Source organism: Buteo buteo, chromosome 1, assembly GCF_964188355.1.
Source record: "Buteo buteo chromosome 1, bButBut1.hap1.1, whole genome shotgun sequence".
Taxonomy (NCBI): Eukaryota; Metazoa; Chordata; class Aves; order Accipitriformes; family Accipitridae; genus Buteo; species Buteo buteo.
Window position 1 is genome coordinate 84785 of NC_134171.1, and position 20503 is coordinate 105287.

At 63.4% G+C, this 20503-nt stretch overlaps 1 protein-coding gene across 10 annotated transcripts; it reads left to right on the forward strand.

The window, feature by feature from the left end:
* On the forward strand, positions 1-20018 carry LOXL3 (lysyl oxidase like 3). Of its 10 annotated transcripts, XM_075032390.1 has the most exons (17): positions 1-132; positions 7932-8253; positions 8923-9086; positions 10305-10516; positions 11026-11079; positions 13728-13787; positions 14046-14265; positions 14581-14761; positions 15104-15258; positions 16140-16313; positions 16457-16612; positions 16869-17031; positions 17308-17551; positions 18096-18211; positions 18374-18510; positions 18973-19084; positions 19315-20018. In XM_075032390.1, the coding sequence occupies exons 2-17, from the start codon at positions 7944-7946 to the stop codon at positions 19386-19388; spliced, it is 2532 nt and encodes an 843-aa protein (XP_074888491.1). In that variant the 5' UTR covers positions 1-132; positions 7932-7943; the 3' UTR covers positions 19389-20018. The 10 variants fall into 10 exon arrangements, 9 of the variants coding, with proteins under 9 accessions (XP_074888491.1, XP_074888749.1, XP_074888836.1 ...); XR_012651138.1 differs by lacking the exon at positions 19315-20018 and having other exon boundaries at positions 17346-17551; positions 18973-19071; XM_075032648.1 differs by lacking the exon at positions 16457-16612.
* Positions 20019-20503: the final 485 nt, after the last annotated feature.

A 20503-nucleotide genomic window follows, 5' to 3' on the forward strand; every position in this document is an offset into this window, starting at 1 on the left:
CGGAGAGGGGCGGCACGGCTCGGCTCGGCTCGGCACGGAACGGCTCGGCTCGGCTCGGCTCAGCCGCGCCGGCACTCGGCTGGACGCTCTCGCTCGGCGCTGCCGGAGCCGCGCAGCCCGCGGGGACGAGAGGTACCGCCCGGGGCGGCCGAGCGGGACCGGCCCGGCGCCGGCGGGGAGCGCGGCTCGGACCGGCGCGGCACCGGCCCGGGAGCGGCGGGGCTGGGTGCGCCGAGCCGTGCCCGGCGCCCGCGGAGCCCGTCCGGCCGCGTTGCGGGAGGCGGGCGGGGGCGCGGGCGCCGGGGCTGCCGCGGCGGGGCCGGAGCGCTGCGCCCGGGGGGGCGTGAGGAGCCGCGGGGCGGCGCGGAGCCGGGTGCGAGGGGTCGGGGGTCTCCGGTCGTGCAGCCACCGGCGCTGGGGCAGGGCCCGGGGCTGCGGCCGTGCGAGGGCCGCGTCAGCGTGCGGGGGTGCCGGCTTCGCTGCCGCAAGCGCCGGTTGTCGGAGCGCCCGGAGAGGATGGGGGGTCGTGCAGCGCCCTGAGCTGGGCCGCGTGTCCCTGTGTGGCGGGGTGGGAGAGCGTGGGCAGCGCCGGCCGCCTGCGCTTCCCACCACCCCGCAGACCCGGCGGGTTCGTGGGGTGCCGCGTCGGGTGTGCGGCCGCACCGTATCCCCGAGCGTGCCGTGTGCGGGCTTCAGGAGGCTTGTTTGCTGAGCTGTGGTTTAGAAAGGCCGGTGGAGGCTCAGGATTTCCGTGAAGATGGAATTTGCTGTAGCCCTTGGAAGAGAGGATGGGTGAAGGGATGTGAGGGGTGAGGGCTGGGCGGGCTAGGGGAGCATTCTCTCTTCGCTGCTGGCCCTGCATCTTCCCAGCTGCTCTCCAGAGGAGCAGGCAGGCGGCTGAGCAGGTCACCTGTTTCCCAGCAGCTCCCGATACCGAAAAGCCAGTCGATATGCTATCGCTCCAAGCAGCCTGCCTCTCTGCTCCGGGGTGCCTGGGCCCCCCCAGACCCGCCGCCTGCCCCTCAGCCCGTCTGGGCTGTCGAGACCATGTGGCTGATGGCTGCAGCGTCTGCACATTCCTCCAGGGTCTTTCCTTCCCTCCTGCAGCTGGTTCCTCCAGGGGCTGCTCCTCCAGAGCCCAGGGGAGCCCAGAGCAGGCAAGCGCTTGGCAGAGCTGAGGGCCCTGCTGTGTCCTGGGAAAACTGGGTGGTGTTTGGAACTGCAAAGAGCTGTACTGTGACCTGCCGTGGCTCCTTAGAGGGTGACAGGGGGACATCAGGTAGCCCAATGGGGCCGGACCCAGAGACAGCAGGGGAAGGGAAGTGCAGCCCTGGCATGCGCTCGGTGCTCTCTTCCAGCTGACACCCTGCAGAGCCACGAGAGTTGGGGTGTGCTGTCCACAGCAGCATCCCTGTCACTGCCCGGAATGGGGGCACGCAGTGGGACAGTGTAGACAGGCACCCTGCCTTCTGGGCAGTGACCTCCCAGCCAGCAGGAGGTGGGTGGTGTTAGGAGGTGTCACCAAGCCTGCCAGAGTGGCCAGGCTCCTGTGGTGGCCCTGGACTGCTCCCCAGTGCTTCTGGCACCAGTTGAGCTGCAGAGCCCTGCTGCCCTCCAGACCTTGGCTGGGCTCACCCCAGAGCTCTGATCCCATGGGGTCCCTGCAGTCAGGGAGCGGCTAGTCCCGACCCAAGCTGGGTGGGTGTGTTGGGACTCCCCCAGCTCATACACACACGCTCCCGGCACCCCAGGGCTGCCGGCAGCAGGAAGAGCGAAGCATGCCCGTCCAGGCAGCTGGGATTGCAAAAGGGCCAGGCGCTGGGCTGTGCTTACTGGGGCCCTGGGGAGAAGGGGGGGGATGGAGCCCAGCGCCTGAAGCCATGGGACCCACCAGACCTTCTCCTGCCCCGAGTGCTGGGGACGCGACCCCACGCTCTCAGGGATGTCCTGGTGTGGGCCTCGGCAGAGTGTGACTGTGTCACCCCTTAACCTTCCCAAGGAAGGATAAACAGAGGGAGCTTCTTCCTCCTTGTGCTGGCAGGTTTCCCGGGTCTTCAGTCGCTTGTGCTGCTCTTTTCTGAGTCCTTCCAGTTGTCAGTGCCTGGGTTGCTCCATGTCCCCGTGAGTGTGTCCAAGGCTGCTGCTGAGAGAGCATGCTCCTGCGGGGCCCACCATGGTCTGGCCCTTCCCTGCTGCTGTGGACTGGGATGTCATCCCCGTGCCGCAAGGATGCCCTGCCCTTGGCTGCCCTAAGCATGCTGATCAAACATCCCAACTTGCCAGGGCCCCCCAGTTCATCAGGACCTGCCCCTTCCCAAGATCTGTTTTCCGTTCACCAGGGTTTCACTGGGGCAGACCGATGTCCCTCTGAGTGCCCAGTGAGTGCTGAATGGCACATCAGATTTGAACAGTCCTTGGGAGCCAGCAGCCCCCCTGGGCTCTGGGCACCCCTTGTCAGCACCGCTCACCCCCACCAGCATAGCTGAGCCCCTCCAGGAGGGGCAGCCCCTGTGCAAGACACAGTTGGGGGAGCGGAGAGGTGGTGGGGGCAGTGCCTGGCACAGGACCTCCGTCGTCCGCTGGGGCAGGCAGAGCCAGTGAGGCTGGTGTGGGAGCAGGTTGAGTGGTGCCGTGGCTCCTGCTGCCATGCGGGGCTGCCCTCTGCACCAAAGGGTCTCTGCACCCGTGTCGGCCTCGGCAGCACAGGGCTGAGGCCAGGGGGGTGCGGGAAGCCCCAGGGTTTCAGCCCTGCAGGGCTCTTGGACACCCCACCACCAGTGCCAGCTGTGCTGCGGGCCCGGAGATGGCTCGGGGCCTGCGCACGCCCAGCCGGGACATTCCTGAGGTTTCCTGGGCAGTGGCGAGGACTTGGGCTGCTCTCCGGCTCCCACACCCAGCATTTGCTCAGGGCCAGCCTGTCCTCCCGAGCCCTTTCCGCTCACAGCGTGAGTGCTGCTGTGTGTCTTAGCCCACTCGCATGCCAGGGCAGGCACGTTCAATGCGGCACGGCACGGCAGAGGCTGGCCGGTGGCTCTGGCAGGAGCCCCAGTCCAAGACTGTCCCTGGCCAGAGCAGGCAGCTGGCAGCAGGACGGCTGGGGCACTGGGGCAGGTGAGGCTGGGCAGGACTGTGCCCGGCTCCTGTTGAAGACGTGCAGCGGCCAGGGGACATGCCTGGACACCCTGTCCCTGTTCCAGGCGATTCCTGGCCCCCTGCCCCTCCCATGTGTGCTGGCTGGCAATGCCCAGGCTGTCTGCACCTCTGCCTTTTGCCCTCCCCACGGGATGCATGTGGTTCCTGCAGATTCCTTGTCCTCTGAAAGCACCAGTTCTCACATCCTCCCGCTGTGCTGCCGCTGGCACCAGCTGTCCCGTGTGCCAATAGGGTGGGAGCCATCACCCTTGTGGGACCCTTGCTCTCAGCAGGAATAGCCTGTGGAGGGTGGGCAAAGGGGTGCACCTTCCCCTGGCCAGAGGTGGGAAGGAGATGGGAAGTCCCCCTTGGGTCTCTTGTGCTGGGTGATCAGCCCCTCCAGGGTGGAGAGACACTCACCCCTCCGCAGCCTGTCTGTCCCAGCCGAAGAGCCCCAGCCCTGGCACAGATCTTGTGCCCTCCTGCCGTGCCAGCCAGCAGGACTGCAGTCCCTTAAGGCTGCATCGGGGCTGGCCCTCCAGCTGGAGGGAAGGGGCCCCAGGCTGAAACCGGGAGATGCTGCGCATGGAGCAGCCCCATCCGCTGACCTGCAAAACTGTGCCGCAGCCCCCAGGACAGCCTCGCCGGGGCTGGGGGTGGGCTCCCTGTCCAGGAGCAGCAGGCAGGACGGGAGCAAAGCCTGCCAGCAGAGCGGGAAAGTCGGGCAGCGTCACATGGCTGGAGAAGAGCGAACGCACTGCTTGCATTTCAGAAAATGGAAAAAGTGATCTGGACAATGAGAGCCCTGTTAGCCTGACCTCCCTGGCACATGGACTCAGAGCACGTTCAGAGAGGGAGATAGTACAGAAACGGGGAAACGGCTTGTGGCGTGCCCCAGAGAGTTCACACTGCTAGCCCAACAGCTATCCTAGGTTGGGTGCAGGAAGTGCTGTTGGCCTGTGCAGACCTCGGCAGGGCATTTCACTGGGAAATTCCAAGATGAGTGGCAGGAGCTGAGGACAGGCTGCGCTGCGAGGGCAGAGGAAGCGCAGAGGGGATGAGGGACGCTGGAGCCCGAGCAGAGGAAAGCCATGACCCAGGAGAAGAGTGCCGAGGGTGGCGGCAAGCTGGGGTTAATGCAGAAGTGGGTGGCAGAAGTTTAAGCAGGTTCAGGAGCAACTGAAGGACTGTGGGGAAGATAAATCCACAGTGGGGTTTTAAAGACAGAGGCTGAGGTAACTGAGCCAGGGGTGCCAGAGTAGGGCTGCAGCAGGATGTCCCTGCCCTGTCCCAGGGCACCTCCTGCCGCTGCTGTAGGGGTTGGGGTTTTGGGCTGGGGGACGTTCGTCCTGGCCTCACACAGCTGTACGGCTCTCGCCCCGACCACCATGGCGTCAGGATGTGGAGGCCCTCCCAGCATCAGCTCTTCTGGCCGTGCCCTGTGCCCAGCCGGACACAGGGCCAGGTGCTCATCTGGCAGGGCTGTGAGACCGCAGGCGCATCTGGGGCTGCCCCATGCCACTGCAGGGCTGGGGCTGAGACCTGTCATCAAGCCAAGTGGTCTCACTGACACTGCTGATTTTGGTGATCCTGTTCAGGCTGAGCGTACCAGATCCTGGAGGTCACACTGCTGGGGCTCAGCAGGGACTTGGTGCTTTGCCACACAAAGCCCAAGCACTTTCTCAAGTACTGTGTTCTGGTCTCGGGTCCTACATGCTTTGTTCCTTTGTTCCCATCACAGTTCTGCATACTCCCACCCATTTCTGTCTTTGCAGACTGTACCAGGAGAGGACTTTTTTCCTCCTCCAGACACGGTTTTGCTTTGAAAAGCATGTGATCCTCACCAGAAAGCCCACTGAATGGTGACTTCCCCCGTTGTAACCACATTTTAGTTCCAGCAGGTGACCAGCTTTAATCCACTTAGCAGAAGGTGCACTGATTTTGTTGAATGCTAATTATTCATTAAAAGGTGGTGCAAGATGAATTGAATGCCTTCCAGTCTCAGCCTGTTATATCAACACACTTACTCCAATTAACCAAACCTGTGATCTCATAAAAGGTCATACCAGCTTTCTGACATGGACTATTTCTGCAGAATGGTGGAGATTGGCATTAATTGTGCTGCTGTCCTTTAGCATTGTATTGACCCATTGCAAAACAGCCTGGAGCCTTCCTGCAGCCCGCATCAGCAGAGATCATCTTGCTCATTCAGTGCAAGCACTGGTGAAGCTTTAGTCCTGCGCTTGCAGCTTTCCTACTCTCCTAAGGTGTGTTACAATTAGCACTGAGAGGGCCCAAGTCTGTGTGTCTTGTGCAAAGTGGCATAGCTCTGAGGGTTTATAATGCTTCATTTGGGCAGGGGGGATGTGACTGATGGGTGGAATAAGAAGTGTTTTATTACTGCTCTGAGATGGTAAGCTCACCCCTTCGCTGCTTTCCAGACAGAGCAGAGATGTGGATGGAGCATTCCTGCCCTGCCTGCCCCTGGCAAGCCCGGACACCCCCTTCCCCGAGCTGCCGGCAGGGCTGGGGTGGCCCTTTGCGCCTGCCCTCCTCTTTTTCCTGCCGTAACAGGCTGATTAAAAGGTTCAGCAAAGCGTTTCCCTGCTGCCTGCCCACAAATACGCTTCCTGCTGGGCTTTGTTTTGTTCTCACAGTGCCAAAGCAGGCAGCTGAGGTGTGGGGAGCCCAGAGCCAGCTCCCACCAACCCCGGGGCTTGCGGGCTGCCCTGAGCCAGGGCGCGTTCCTGCTTGCTGCTGTGTCTCCATCAGCACTGTAGTGTCCCCCATGCCCCAGGCTGTGACAGAGGACAGAGCCGGATCCAGCGCTGATGTGATTGCCCCAAGGGGGTTGGTGTGCTTCCCGCCACGATGTCTGGCATTGGCCTGGACTGGCGGTGTCGGTCCTTGTTACCCCTCACCCTCTCTTCCTGAGCAACTCTGCAGGCACCAGACGCGTATTCCAAGGGACTCGCTGCTCTTGGTGGCACCTCCAATGTGGCGTGTGCCTGAAGGGGCAGGCAGGCAGCAGGGCTGGGCCCCTTCAGGGGCTTTTGTTGGTGTGATGGGCATGGAAAAGGGGCCGTCTCTGGGCACTGTCTTGGTTCATCCTTGCATTGGATCCAGGAGGCATTCCCAGAGGCTGGAGGGGTCACCCAGCCTCCATCGTCTGGAAGAGCGAACAGAGCAGGAACGGGGCCGATTCCTGCTAGTAGACCCTCTGTGGCAACCCTGGCCCAGATGCTGGCGGGGCGGTGGGTCAACCGCATCAGCCCCCAGCCCTGTGCTGGTGGCCAGGCTGACGGCAAGGCCCTGGAGAGGCTGTGCTATCCGAGGGGGGACTCCCCAGCCCCTTCGCTCTGTGGGGTCCCCATTCCAAAGCTGCTGCAGGGACCTTGCTGTTGCCCTGCAGGTGCTGAGGGACGAGGAGCAAAGGGGCAACGTGAGGACAGGCCTTAGTCCAGGGAAAGGGGCTCCTACAGCACGGCACCTGAAGAGAAGCCATGGTCCCTGAGGATGCCTCAATACACCCCTGCAGTCCCACCAAACTGGCGTGTAGGCAGCGAGCCGTGAGAGACCGGGGATGAAGGCTCTCAGGGAAGTGTGCTGGCTAAGGAAGCACACCGGCACTGTGGGGAGGACCTGCGAGAAGGGTCCCTGCAGCACAGCCCCACACTGGGAGCATGTGCAGGGTTTGCATTTGTTTTCCTTCCTCTGTAACCCTGTAGCTAAACACTGGATTCTTAAATCACCCCTACCTGTGGGTAAGCCACACCTTATTCCTTTTAACGTTGTCTAATGACAAGCACAATCTGTGTGAGTGCAGCATGCAGGATCTGCTCTCAGGGTGGGGGATGTAGGGTGCAGAGACATATTTCTGGTGGGCCTGTCACAGGGGTCTCCCAGGTTTGGGGGTGTGCTTTCCCACCTGTGGAAGGGACTGGCTGGACGGGTGACATGAAGCTGCGGTGGCGGGAGGCAGGCAGGTCACCGTGCCGGCGGTGCTGGGTGAGCATCGGAGCTTGGCTGTCAAAAGCATGGCGAGCCCAGCCTGGAGCAGGGCTGACACTGCCCGTGCAGAAATGCTGTTCCTGGGCTGCCACGGCACCTGCGGGGTTAAAGTGGTCCGTAATGGGGTAAATGGGAATAGTGCACTGGGAAGGGAAGGTGGTTCACAGAGAAATGTTTTCACCATTGTTTGCCGATGGGACTGGTGCAGGAATACCACATCTCCCTCAGGTATTAAGGGAGCCACAGATGTTATTGGAGGGCTGGAGAAATGCTGCACAGAGAGGAATGTGAAAGGCTCCGGCTGCCTTGCTCCTCGCAGTGGGCAGGAGCATGGGCTGGCAGCCCCTCACAACCAGCGGCCGTTGCACTGCTCGTGGTGGATCAAGCTCCTGGCTGGTCCAGCTGGGCTTTCCCCGGGCCCTGGTCCTGCTCCAGCTCCCTCTGCTCTGGCGGCCGATCCCCCTCCTTTCCAGCTGACTCTCCTGGGGCTGACGCACACACCTTTGCCTGTCTGCCATCCCTGCCCTTTGGCGCAGAAGATGGAACCCAGCGGCACAGTGGGTTTTCAGCAGCGGACGTTTGCGGAGGGGTGCGAGGTGCCAGGGAGGCACTGGGTGGGCAGCGAGAGTGGGCTGACTCTGGCCAGGGACAAGATGCGTGGGCGTGCTGGTACTACACGGAGCTGTGTGTGAGCAGGGGGTTCAACCAGCACAGGGCTGGATCAGGGGAGCTGGCGTTTCAGCACGGCTCGTGCATCCCCCATACCCTGATCCATTCTGCCCTTGCAGAGTCAAGCTGTCATGGGAAGCTGCGGCACTTGGGCATGGCAGGAGCTGCTGGTGCTGCTGAGCAGTGTGTGGCTGTGGGAGGGCAGCGGCCAGCCCACCCCCCCAGGCTCCACACACACCCCCGGACCCCAGCTGAAGTTTCGCCTGGCTGGCTACCCGCGCAAGCACAACGAGGGACGCATTGAGGTCTTCTACAACGATGAGTGGGGCACCATCTGCGACGATGACTTCACGCTGGCCAACGCGCACGTGCTGTGCCGGCACCTTGGCTTTGTGGCTGCCACTGGCTGGGCCCACAGCGCCAAGTATGGCAAAGGCATTGGTAAGAGAGGGGTGGTGGGCACAGGTCCCCATACTGCATGGGCTGGGGCCAGCCTGTCTGTGGCTGCACATCAACCCCTTGCCGTGCATGCACTGTTGGCGAGGTGGTGGGTCTGGGGCAGGCAGGTCTTGTGTTTGCTGAGTGCCTGGCAGTGTGCGCCTATGTGTGCGCACGTGCATGTACGCACATGCAAAGCGGGCTGGGAAACTCTGCATGTTTGTGTGTGAGCTGCTGTGCATGTATCCAGGGCATAGGGTGGTTGCAGGCATGCGCTACAGCTGCTGGGCTGTGCTTGCCCCTGGGTGGTGTAGGGGGGCTGCAGGTCTGGGCTGGTATGGGCATATGGTGCAGAGGTGTAGCAGGCCATGCTGCAGGTGAGCTGCTATACAGACCCCAGGGCGCACATTACATGGGGGCTTTACATCTGGCAGAGCAGCCCCTTGGGGAGGTAGAAACTCCCCATCTGCAGATCCACTACTTGGGTCTTTACTCTTGGCATTTCGGTGGCCTTAGCTTTGTGCCGAGGGAGGGCTGCCCCCAGCCCAACATCCACACTCCTGCTGTATGCCTGCGTCATGCCTGGCCATGCTCTATGGGCACCTTCCCTGCTCCCGGGGGGATGCTGCATGGGCTTGGCCCCTCCTCACCCCTGGCCCTGGTGTCTGGCAGGGCGGATCTGGCTGGACAACGTGAATTGTGCCGGAGGCGAGAAGAGCATTGGGGACTGCAAACACCGGGGCTGGGGGAACAGCGACTGCAGCCATGAGGAAGATGCGGGTGTCATCTGCAAGGATGAGCGCATCCCAGGCTTCAAGGACTCCAACGTCATCGAGGTGAGGAAGCTGCTGGCCAGGGTGGGCAGCCGGCGCTGCCCTTGCCCAGGAACCCGCAGAGCCAGCTCCTGGGAGCCCTGCCATGGGGCAGCCCAGCCTGGCCTCAGTCCTTCCTGAGTAGTCGGGAGGCAGCTCCCCCACCACACGCCAGTATGCTTCCATGTGCAGGACCAGGGGACCCTGTCGGTGCCTTCCCTCAGCCCTAGCACAGGGGCTGTCCCCATCTCCCCACGGAGAGGGGAGCATGCTACCTCACTGCCCTGGCACCCTGCACCCGCAGTGCCCCTGAGTCGCATGAGCACCTATTTCCCCGGGGTGCCGCAGCCCAACCCAGCTCTGGGGCCATAGGGAGCAGTTGGCACTACGGTGGGCAGCCCTGCAGCAGGCACATCCCTCCCCTGCCCTGCCCTGCATGGGAGTGCGGTGCTGCCACAGCCTCCCCCGAGCATCCCGAGCTGCTGCTTCCCCCAGCAGCTTTTCTGGGCCAGGGGTTCTGTCTCACACCTCTGCAGCCTGTTTTCTTCTTTCTCCTGCCTGCCGGGGACCCTCAGTCCCAGACCTGCTCCTCTACGCTGCATTCCTCCAGCACGCTTGGCCTCTCCCTCTCTCTCTCTTTCTCTCTTCCAGGCTCTCTGTTTCTCAGACCAGCTCTCGTGGCTGCTCTTGTCTTCTCAGCTGGGGCTCCTGTCCCCCCCAGCCACAGTGCCTGTGGAGGACGAGGCTCTGCTCAGGATGTGGCTTGGGTGTGGGGACATGGCACAGCTCTGGGCACAGGACAGCAGGTTTCCTGCGAGGCGAGGGGGGCTGGGGCCATGTCCTGCAGGCTGTGCCCAGTGTCCCAGCACCCCCTGCTGCTATCCCGCTCTGGGTGGGTGCCTGCGCTTGGGGCGGTCTGGGCACCCTCCCTCCGGGTGCAGGATCCCAAGGTGACGGGATGGCAGCGGTGGCTCTCCTGGCTGCGCTCCCAGGAGATGCCCCTGGGGGGTCAGGGGGGTGTGGGGCACTAGCTGCACAGGATGGGATTAGGTCCTTGGCCGCCCAGGGCCATCGGATGTAGCCTGCAGGGATGCAGGACCTGGCCATCCCTGTTCCCCACCTGGGACTGGGAACCCCATCTCCTGCAGGTGTCTGCATCCTTGGGGCATCCCTGGCAAAGGGCTGGCAGGGAGCCAGGGCGGCGGGGTGCAGCGCAAGCCTGGGCTGACCTGCACCCTGCAGACCGAGCAGAGCCATGTGGAGGAGGTCCGCTTGCGACCGGTGGTGTCCGGGGCCCGGAGGCAGCTGCCGGTGACGGAGGGCATTGTGGAGGTGCGCTACAAGGATGGCTGGGCACAGATCTGCGACGAGGGCTGGGACAGCCAGAACAGCCGTGTCGTCTGCGGCATGATGGGCTTCCCTGCTGAGAAGAAGGTCAACAGGAACTTCTACAAGTGAGTGAGGCCAGCAGGGAGCCCGCGGGACTGCGGTGTCAGAGCAGAGCTGAGGGCACAGGGCTGGGGCAGAGCCGGGGACACAGGGCAGTGCTAGGGGGACAGCATGGGGGGCCACGCTGTTGGGCGTTGTGGCTTCCCAGCGTCCCTCCCATCCCTGCTGCTCACCAGTCCTAGCCCCAGCTAGCCGTATGGGCGCTCACTAACCAAGCTGGGGGGCCATGGCATGGCTGGGGGGCCGTGGCTGCCCACCTGCCCCATGCAGTACTGCAGAGGATGCTCTAAGATGGCAGCTTTTGCTCCCTGTCAGTGGTACACCTCCACATTTCCCTCCAGTGTGGAGTGCGGAGGTCCCTGTCCCGAGGGAAGGTTTGCAGCTGAGCCAGGCAGGGGTGCCCCAGCAGCACCATGGCCCGAGCGAGGGGGGTGGGCATGGACATGCTGCCCACGGCGTGGTGCCCGGCACTCCACACGCCCCTGACCGGGCAGCTGCGGTGTTGCTCTCTCAGGAGGTTGAAGCGCACAGCCAGGATGAAGGGCCAGACCCTGAGGCCAGGCAGCAGGTAAGGGGCCGGGTCGCCCCATCTGCTGAGCCCTTGGCAGAGCTGGGCTGTCCGGCCCCGCCGGTCTCTGCCGTTGGAACGGATGCTGGCGCAAATGGATCCGGACGGAGCAGACCGAGTGCGCGGGCTGTGCTGGGCAGGCAGGACAAACCCCACCCCGGTGGGTCTTGCCTGTGTGCACCGGGGTCCCCCATCCCCCATGAGAGACAATCTTTCTCCCCGGCCAGCCGTGCCCCAGGCAGAGCAGCCCCCATCCCGTGCACCAGGTCAGAGTCCTGGCACGGGGGTTAGGGTCTGCAGCGCAGACCCACTGTGGGCAGGATCCCTTGGGAGGCACGGAGAGAGCTGCAGCGTCCTGTGCTGCAGCCCCACGGGGACCAGGAGGCCTCAGAGCGGAGCTGTCTCTCCTGGTGGATGGGGAGGGAGGGCTGTGGAAATGGGCTGCTTTCTTGCAGAAAGCAGCAGTGGGGAAGCTGGAAAGGCTGCACACCCCTCCATTCCCCGCAGGGTGGGTTGGCAGTGTGGACTGGCGCGGGCATGAGAGCACTTGCTTGGCAGTGCTGGTCACCAGGGTGATGGGCACGGCAGTGCTAGCAATACTGGGCACTGGTGTGATGGGCATGGTGTGGCAGGTCTTGTCCCGAGTGCTGCATCTGCTCAGGATCTCTTGCACCCTCTGCCCACTTGCTCTTGCTGCCTTTCTGCCAGTCCCAAGGGATAGTCTGGCTGCGTTTTCCCTCCATCCCTGAACCCTGCTGCCAGATTTGGTGGTGGGTGCAGCGAGCCAGAGCCCATCCTCTCTGGGTTATGGCATAGCACCTCTCACCTGAGCTTACTGCTGCATGGGGACACTGCTCTGCCCCCAGCACACCATCTTGCCCTGGTCCCACCACCTTCCTGATGCCAAAGGTGCCCTACACTCTGGACCCATCACGAGCTCTTCATTGTGGCACTTCCCAGCTTTGTGTCCACAACAGGCATCCTCGCCAGCTTCTGCAGCCATGCCTGCGCTGGTGATGGAAATCCAGATGGGGTCAGCCCGTGGGGTCTCCTCAAACCTCCACCCACAGGTCCCGCTTACTTCAAAGTGCTGTTATTTGTCTGGTTTGGTGCTGACTGCCCCTTTTCCAATGAGCGGGTATTTCCCCTGCAGAGCTGGGTGAAATGCTTTGCGAAGTCCATGAAGCTGTGGTCTGTTGCCTTCTCTCTGGCCAGAGCAGGAGCTGTCTCCTGAAAGCCATGTGCTGGTTTGATGGGGCTGATCAATTTGGGGCTGCATGGCTGCAGTCATACGTGGGGTCACAGGCTAATCCAGGCTGGAAGGGACCTCAGGGAGTCCTGGTCCAACCCCCCGCATGGAGCAGGGCCAGCTGTGGGTCAGCCCAGGACTTCATCCAGTTGGCTTTTGAAAACCTCCAGGAATGGAGATCCCACAGCCTCATGGCCTCTGCTCCAATGGTGAATAGCCCTCATGGTGAAAAAGTTTCCCTTACACTGAGTCTGAACCTCGCGTTGCCAATCACACCTATTTTCTCTCATGCTCTTCCCTCCTGCAGCTGGAAGAGCTGGGCTCTGGCTCCCTGACAGCCCCTTGCAGGTGCAGGTCAGCTGCTGTCAGAGCCCCCTGAAGCCATCTCAGCCCCAGGCGGGAGCAGCCCCGTGCCCCCGTCTCTCCTCCGGCCCCAACTGTCTTGGTGGCTCTCCTCAGGGCTTGCACTGCTTAGCTGATGTCTTTCTTGTACTGGGGACCCAGAACCGGATGCAGGATCGAGATGTGGTTTCATGAGTGTGAATGGGTGCTGATGTCCTCCAGCCGGCTGTTTGAATCCCAGCTCCTGGTAGCCCCATGCTGTGTCCTGGGGCTTGCTGGGCTGTGCAGGCTGACCTGAACCTGCTACTGGCCAGCGGGATCGGTTGCCAGGCTTGGTTTTGTCTTGTCCCTGGGTGGGTGTCAGTCACCTGCCCTGTTTTAGGGCACCTCGCTCTTCACTCCTTGTGGTCCCTGGGGTTTTGGCCCTGTTCGGCATCTCCCCCCTGAATGAAGCAAAGCATTTGAGCGTGTTGGGACAGTACATGTGCGCCAGGCCCCGGGCAGACTCTTCTCCGCACCGCTCAGCGTGCGTCCGGGGAGCTCCACTCGCTGGCAAGCCTGCAGCGAGTCTCACCATGCCCCATGGCACTGGGGAGAGCACCCGCCACCTTCCCCGCTAGCTTGGTGCTGTGCTTCCTTGGCGCCCTGCTCCCCTTGGAGCACGACACAGTGATGTTGTCTGGTGTCTGGACAAGGACATGGGCACACCTCACTTGTACCCGACAGATCAAATCGTTGCTGCTGGTGTTTGATCTTCTGCTGTGTGACAAGGCAGCACGGGATGTTGCTGCATCCGGCACAGTTTCCTGGTGGGACGTGGGCAGGAAACTGCATCATTGCTGTAGAGGGCAGTTGTGTCACATTGCTGGCAGCAGATGATGCCATTGCACCCATGCGTGGCACAAAGGGGACGTGCATGAGTCTCCCTGGGGGGCCGACGTGTCCAATTCAGTCTTCAGTGAAAGTCGGGGCAGGCTGTGCTTCCTGTGTCACTGCAGCTAGCAGAGGTGACAGCCTGAGGCCCCGGGCTCCTTGATGGTTGTTTTCTGTTTTCCAGGCTGGCCTCCAAATCTCAGCCTAAACAAAAGCGCAGGGAGGACGTAGGGTCCAAGAAGAGGTAAATGGCTCCAGCGGAGAGCCTGAGTGCCAGGATCCCTGCTCAGCCTCGCCAGAGCCGTGCGTGTCCCCGTGCTGCCAGGGACATGGGGCAGGCAGCTGGCGAGGAGCGGGTGACCTGCAGGCACAGCGCATCTCTCCCTGGGGGACAGTGCAAGGGGCACGGACAGAAAGCGCAGCTGCAGGCAGGGCAGCCATTGACACCTCCGCTGCCAGCTGACCGTGCTGGTCGTGTCTCAGGGCTCCTCTCTCCTTGCAGGCTGTTCACGGAGCGGCAGCAGCTCAACTACCGCCTGCACTCTGTGTCCTGCACGGGGACGGAGGTGCACCTCTCCATGTGTGCCTTCGAGTTCTACCGGGGCAACGCCTCGGCCACCTGCGGGGCCGGCATGCCCGCCGTCGTCAGCTGTGTGCCCGGGCCCCTCTTTGCCACTGGCAATGCCCACAAGAAGAAGCAGCGCCAACAGCAGCAGAGCCAGGTGAGCCCCGTGGGGAAGGGGCCGCGTCCTGCAGTGGCCCACAGCTGGCTGCTGCCCTGCTGTAGAGCTCTGTCCCTCAGGCTGCACCTGAGTGCGGGTGTTCAGGTCCCTGGGTGACCACCTCATGGCGCAGGACGTGGGGATGGTGTCCTGTCCCTGCACATCCCAGGAGTCATGGCTAGCAATCTCTGTGCTGCACTGCGTTGTGCCACACTGTGCCGTGCCATGCTGCGCCGCGCTGTGCCGCGCCGTGCCATTCAGCACCGCACCATACCGTGCTGTCCCGTACCATGCCCTGACCCTGCTCCCCTGCAGCCACGGATCCGGCTAAAGGGTGGCGCGAAGGTCGGCGAGGGCCGTGTTGAGGTGCTCAAGAGCAGCGAGTGGGGCACCATCTGTGACGACCGCTGGAACCTGCTGTCAGCCAGCGTGGTGTGCCGTGAGCTGGGCTTCGGCAGCGCCAGGGAGGCCCTCACCGGGGCACGCATGGGCCAAGGTGAGGGTGCTGGGGGCCACGGTGAGGGTCCTGGGGTGGAGAGGCCGGGCATCGCCTCCCGGGCCTGCGTATGAGGCACTTGTCCAGACACAAGGCTCTGCTGGGCTGGGGAGGGCCACGGCCGGGCTTGTCCCATGGGCGCCTGGCTGCCAGTTGCACATGGTGCAGGGCTTGCCCTGAGCATCCCCAGGGGACTGTGGCCGCTCGACCGTGCTGCCCTGGGCAGCAGCCGTGGGGGCCAGGAGTGCACTGGACTCCCTCGATGGATGCCAAGGAGCAAGGACAGCCATGGGGACAGTATGGCCGTGGCTGTCCCTGTGTCACATGCTATTCCCCCGGCAGGGACGGGGCCCATCCACATGAATGAGGTGCAGTGCCTGGGCACTGAGAAGACCCTCTGGAGCTGCCCCTTCAAGAACATCACGCAGGAGGACTGCAAGCACACGGAGGACGCAGCCGTCCGCTGCAACATCCCCTACATGGGCTACGAGACTCTGGTGCGCACCATGGGGGGCTGCCAGCATCCGCGGGACCACGGTGCCTGGCAGATCCCGGCATCGGGGCCCCCGGAGCGGGGTGCTGGGGGAGGGCCCACGGGACCCGCTGTGGGATGGTCCATCATCTCTCCTCCTCTGAACCCCATCGTGCCCCATGCATTTCCCCCTGGTCTGTGGCAAGGCTGCCCTGGGGGGCTCGGGGATTTTGCAGGTGGGAGTCCCAAGATGCCCCTGTGAGGAGAGGGGTGGAAGGGAGGCCACGGGGGGGGTCTGGGCATCCTGTGGTGCCCCACTGTGTGGGGTGGTGTGGGGCAGCTGCTTCCCGCTGCTCTCTCTCCCTGCTGCCAGCTTGTGCCAGCTCCCCAGCAGAAGCACCAGAAAAAAAATCACTGTGGGCCAACCAAGACAGATTTTTTTTTTTACCAATGATGAAATGAGCAAATGGAGCTCCATGTTCCTTTTGCCCTGGCCTGTCATTTCATCCACTTCAGGCTTTTTAATCATATTTAACTCTCTCATACCTGTCATTTCTGAAATGAGAATGCCATTTCAAAATGAAACATTTTCCCTGCTTTGGTGCGACAATTCCCAAACTCACAAGCAATTTCTTGGCCCCAAACCCACCATTTTTGGTGAGTTCCCTGCCGACCAAAGCTGTGCCTGACTCTACTCAGCTCCTGGCTGCCACCTCCCCACGTGTCCTGAAGCCCCCAGCCCAGAGCCCGCCCAGGCGCTGCAGCACAGCCCTGGCTGCGCTGGGGACGGGGCAGCTGCAGCCGCTGCAGGATGGGGACTGGGGAGGACTGCCCTGCGGGACACGGCCCCAGCAGCAGGAGCATCACTTGTGATGATGATGATGCTGCCACTGCCTTTCTCCACAGATTCGGCTGAGCGGGGGCCGGAGCCGCTTTGAGGGGCGGGTCGAGGTGGCGGTGGGGGCTGGTGACGGGGACCAGCCCCGCTGGGGTCTGGTCTGCGGCGAAGGCTGGGGTACGCTGGAGGCGATGGTGGCCTGTCGCCAGCTGGGTCTGGGATTCGCTAACCACGGCTTACAAGTAGGTGCCAGCGCCAGCTTGGCCAGGGCAGCGAGCCGCCACCACCACTGCTCCGCGGGGACGGGGACAGGGATGGGACGAGGATGGGGTGGGAGGCAGCATGGCGTGGGGTGCCTGCTTACGGCCCCAGGGCTTCCCCGCAGATCCGCCTAGCCGGCGGGAGGACGGCGTTTGAGGGCCGCGTGGAGGTGAAGCGAGGCAGTAAGTGGGGCATGGTGTGCAGCGATGGCTGGACCACTAAGGAGGCGATGGTGGCCTGTCGCCAGCTCGGCCTGGGCTACTCCCTGCATGCGGTGACGGTAGGTGCCGGTGGGGAGGCCCCCAGGTGACACCCCAGCGAGCACAAGCACCGGCGCTTCCTGGATGGCCATGGGGCTGTATGGGGGGACAAAGGGACGTGGCCGCTCCGTGCCGCGGGATGGGACCCTTGTGGGCAGCCTGGGCGTCTGGGCAGGGCTGTGCCGTGGCGGGGCGCTGGCTGCAGCCCGGCATGTGTGAGCCAGGGCACCCACAGCAGCCGGCCCTGCCACCCAGCTTGTCTCGCCCCCTCCCCAGGAGACGTGGTACTGGGACGCCAGCAACGTGACGGAGATGGTGCTGAGCGGGGTGAAGTGCGCTGGCCATGAGATGTCCCTGAGCCACTGCCAGCACCACGGCACCAGCCTGAACTGCAGGAACACGGGCACACGCTTCGCCGCAGGTGTCATCTGCTCTGAGAGTGAGTGGCGGTGGGGTCTGCGGGCGATGGTGCTGTGGGGCCAGGGGCTGCGGATAAAGGGGCTGTGAGCAACGGGGCTGTGGGCAATGGGGTTTGCAGACGATGGGGCTGTGGGGTCGGCCTGTGCCCAGCTGATGGAGAGGGCACACGTTCCCCCCGGCTGGCTCAGCCCTGCTTGGGCTGGGCGCCCGCCCTATCCCTGCTGCTTGCCCTGTCCCTGCCACCCGCCGAGCAGCGGGGTGGCTGTCTGTCCCTGAGCAGCCACCTGCTCCCCAGCCGCCTCCGACCTACTGCTGCACGCCCTGCTGGTGCAGGAGACGGCGTACATCGAGGACCGGCCGCTGCACATGCTGTACTGTGCCGCCGAGGAGAACTGCCTCTCCAGTTCGGCCCGCCTGGCGAACTGGCCCTATGGGCACCGTCGCCTGCTCCGCTTCTCCTCCCAGATCCACAACAATGGTCGCGCCGACTTCCGCCCCAAGGCTGGCCGGCACTCCTGGGTCTGGCACGAGTGCCACCGGTGCGTACATGGCACGGGTGGGGATGGGCACGCGGGCAGGGTAACGTCCTGGGGGGGGGGATCAGGCGATGGTGCTGCTGCGGTGGGCCGGCGAGGGTGATGCTGGTTGAGAGTGAAGCCAGGTGAGGCACCGAGTCTGGGGGAGGCACCTTCTGCTGCCCAGGGTCCAATTTTGCCTGCTTTGGCTCAGGGCTCTGCCTGGATGAGCAGCGTTGGGGATGGAGGGGCAAGGACCGGGCTGCAGGCTGCGCCCTGCAGCTGAGCTCCCCTCCGCCTGCCTGGGCCATCTGGCTGGGGACAGCCATGTCCCCTCCTAGTGCAGGACTGAGCTCTGCCCAACCTTGTAGCACTGCGCCCCCAGAGCGGGGGCTGTGGGGACCTTTCCTGACAGTGAGGGGCTGGGCAGGTGGTGGGACGCCTGCCGCAGCGCAGGGCGAGTCTCCTGTGCAGTGTGTGGGTCTCCTCCTCTGCCCCGAGCATCCTCCAAGCTCCCCAGCATCCAGGCACTGGTGCAGCCAGTGCGCTGCGGGGCTCCCTCTTGCAGGCACTACCACAGCATGGATATCTTCACCCACTATGACATCCTGACCCCCAACGGCACCAAGGTGGCGGAGGGACACAAGGCCAGCTTCTGCCTCGAGGACACCGAGTGTGAGGAAGGTGGGTGCCATGAGGTTTTGCAGCACCAACTCTGCCCATGTCCCTGCCGTGGGGCTGTCTGTACCCAGCCATTGCCCGTGCTGGGGCCAGGCTGGGCGGGCGATGCAGGGGCTGCACAGAGGGCTGCAGCAGGGATGAGCTGCGATCTCTTCCTGCCTGCAGATGTGGCCAAGCGGTACGAGTGTGCCAACTTTGGGGAGCAGGGCATCACTGTGGGCTGCTGGGACCTGTACAGGCATGATATCGACTGCCAGTGGATCGACATCACTGATGTCAAGCCAGGCAACTACATTCTGCAGGTGCTGTAGCTGAGCCACCCCTGGCTCCTCTTACAACCCTCCCATGTGCACCCCCACCCTCTGCCCTGCACCCCCAGCTCTCCATGTGCCCCAGCCACCCGGCCCTCCCTCCCCTGCTCTCTGAGCAGGTTGGAGCATGGTGGTGTGTGCCTGTCCTCGTGCCCGGAGACGTGCAGGGCTTGTGTGGGAACTGCTCAGGCATGCTTCAGCCCAGGTTTTCCGGCTCAGAGCAACACTGCTGATGGGCACATGGTGCACAATGACAGGGCCACCCCACCATAGCAGCAGCCACCAGCTCCTTGGAGCCCTTCAGCACATCCCACTGCAAATGGGGAGACAAGTCCTGCCAGGGCTGGGGTGCTGGGCGTCATGTCATAGGCAGCAGCTCCGGTGAGGCTGGGAAGGCCAAGCTGACAAGGTGTGGGGCAGGGGGCTGCAACCCTCACTGTCAGTGCCCCACAGGTCGTGATCAACCCTAACTTCGAGGTGGCAGAGAGCGACTTCACCAACAATGCCATGAAATGCAACTGCAAGTATGACGGGCACCGCATCTGGGTACACAGCTGCCACATCGGTAATAGCCCCGGGATGCAGCAAGGGCACACTGGGGCCTGGGGATATCCTGGCAGGGTACCCCAAGAGGAGGGCGAGGGGGGTGCTGCGGCGCTTGGGGTGGGATGGCCGGGCTGGTGTGGGGAGGCAGGGGCGGGGGTCCCAGGGGCAGCTACGGTGGGAGCGGAGGTGCTGGCAGTGCAGGCGACACGCAGCACTGGAGCTGACAGCTCTTGTCCTCTGCCTACCCAGGCGATGCGCTCAGCGAGGAGGCCAACAAGCGGTTTGAGCAGTACCCGGGTCAGCTCAACAACCAGATTTCATAGGATCCCGGCCCTCAGGGAGATGGGCATCTCCCTCCCTCACCCTGCAGAGGTGGGAGGAAGCTGCTGGGGGGCCGGTAGGGAGGCCTCATGCCTGGCACTGCTGCCACCGTGCCCTGCCGGGGATTGCCCAGGACTCACCATCGCCAGCTGCCCTTCCCCACCTCGGGGAGCTGGTGCAGGAGGCACTGCACACCTGCACCTCCCAGCCTGGGGCCACCACCCCAACCACTGGCCAGAAGACTCTGTGCCCACGTCCCCTGGGCTGCGGCACATGGGTACAGTCCAGGAGGTTCTGTACCCCCCACTGTGCCCCCTCTGCTCCCAGTCCCTGCTGTCCCAGCTGCACCCAACCTCCTGCTCCCCCGTTCTGTCCTGGTTCCTCTCACCCCCACAGCCCTCCCCTGGGCTCTGCCCTCAGCTGGCCCCAGCAGGGCCCAGGACCCACCACCCACGCAGGGACTTGCACCCCTGCACGGCCCCGGCTGAGCCCCAGGGAGCCCCTTGTCCTGAGGATGGTGTGGCTTCCCTGCCCTGGCAGCACTGCCTCCAGCTGCCCAGCAGTGGTTCCCACATCCATCTCTTAGCTGTAATTTTATTTTCTCCATAAAGTTGTTAGTTCTATTCCCCCAATGGCTGCTGGTTCTTCTCTGGGCTGGGATGAGGAGCCTGGCAGGACTGGGAGGCACAGTGTGGCTCATGCTGCAGGACTGGCCGGCACGCTCTGGCAATGAGCATGGGAGCTGCCCCCCTGTCCCCACCTCCAATACCCACATGGAACAAGGAAGCTCCCGCCTGCCCATGCAGGCCTGGCTGAGCAAGGACTAGCCCCACACCAGTACCCTGGAAGATGCCTGCACCACCCTCAGCCAGTGCTGGGCTAAAGAAAGACAGTACTGGTCATTCTGGGAGAAGCCCATGTGGGTGAGAGGAAGGGGCCAGCAGGAGCCAAGCATAGCTGCTCTGGGCTGAAGCAGCCCCACAGCACTGCACCTGTGGGAACAGACAGGGCATCCCTGGTGCAGCAGGGATGTGGTGAAGTGCTGGTTCCCCCACACCAGATGCAATGCAAATGTTACTGAGCAGAAATCCCACCACAGGGCTGTGACCCACAAGGA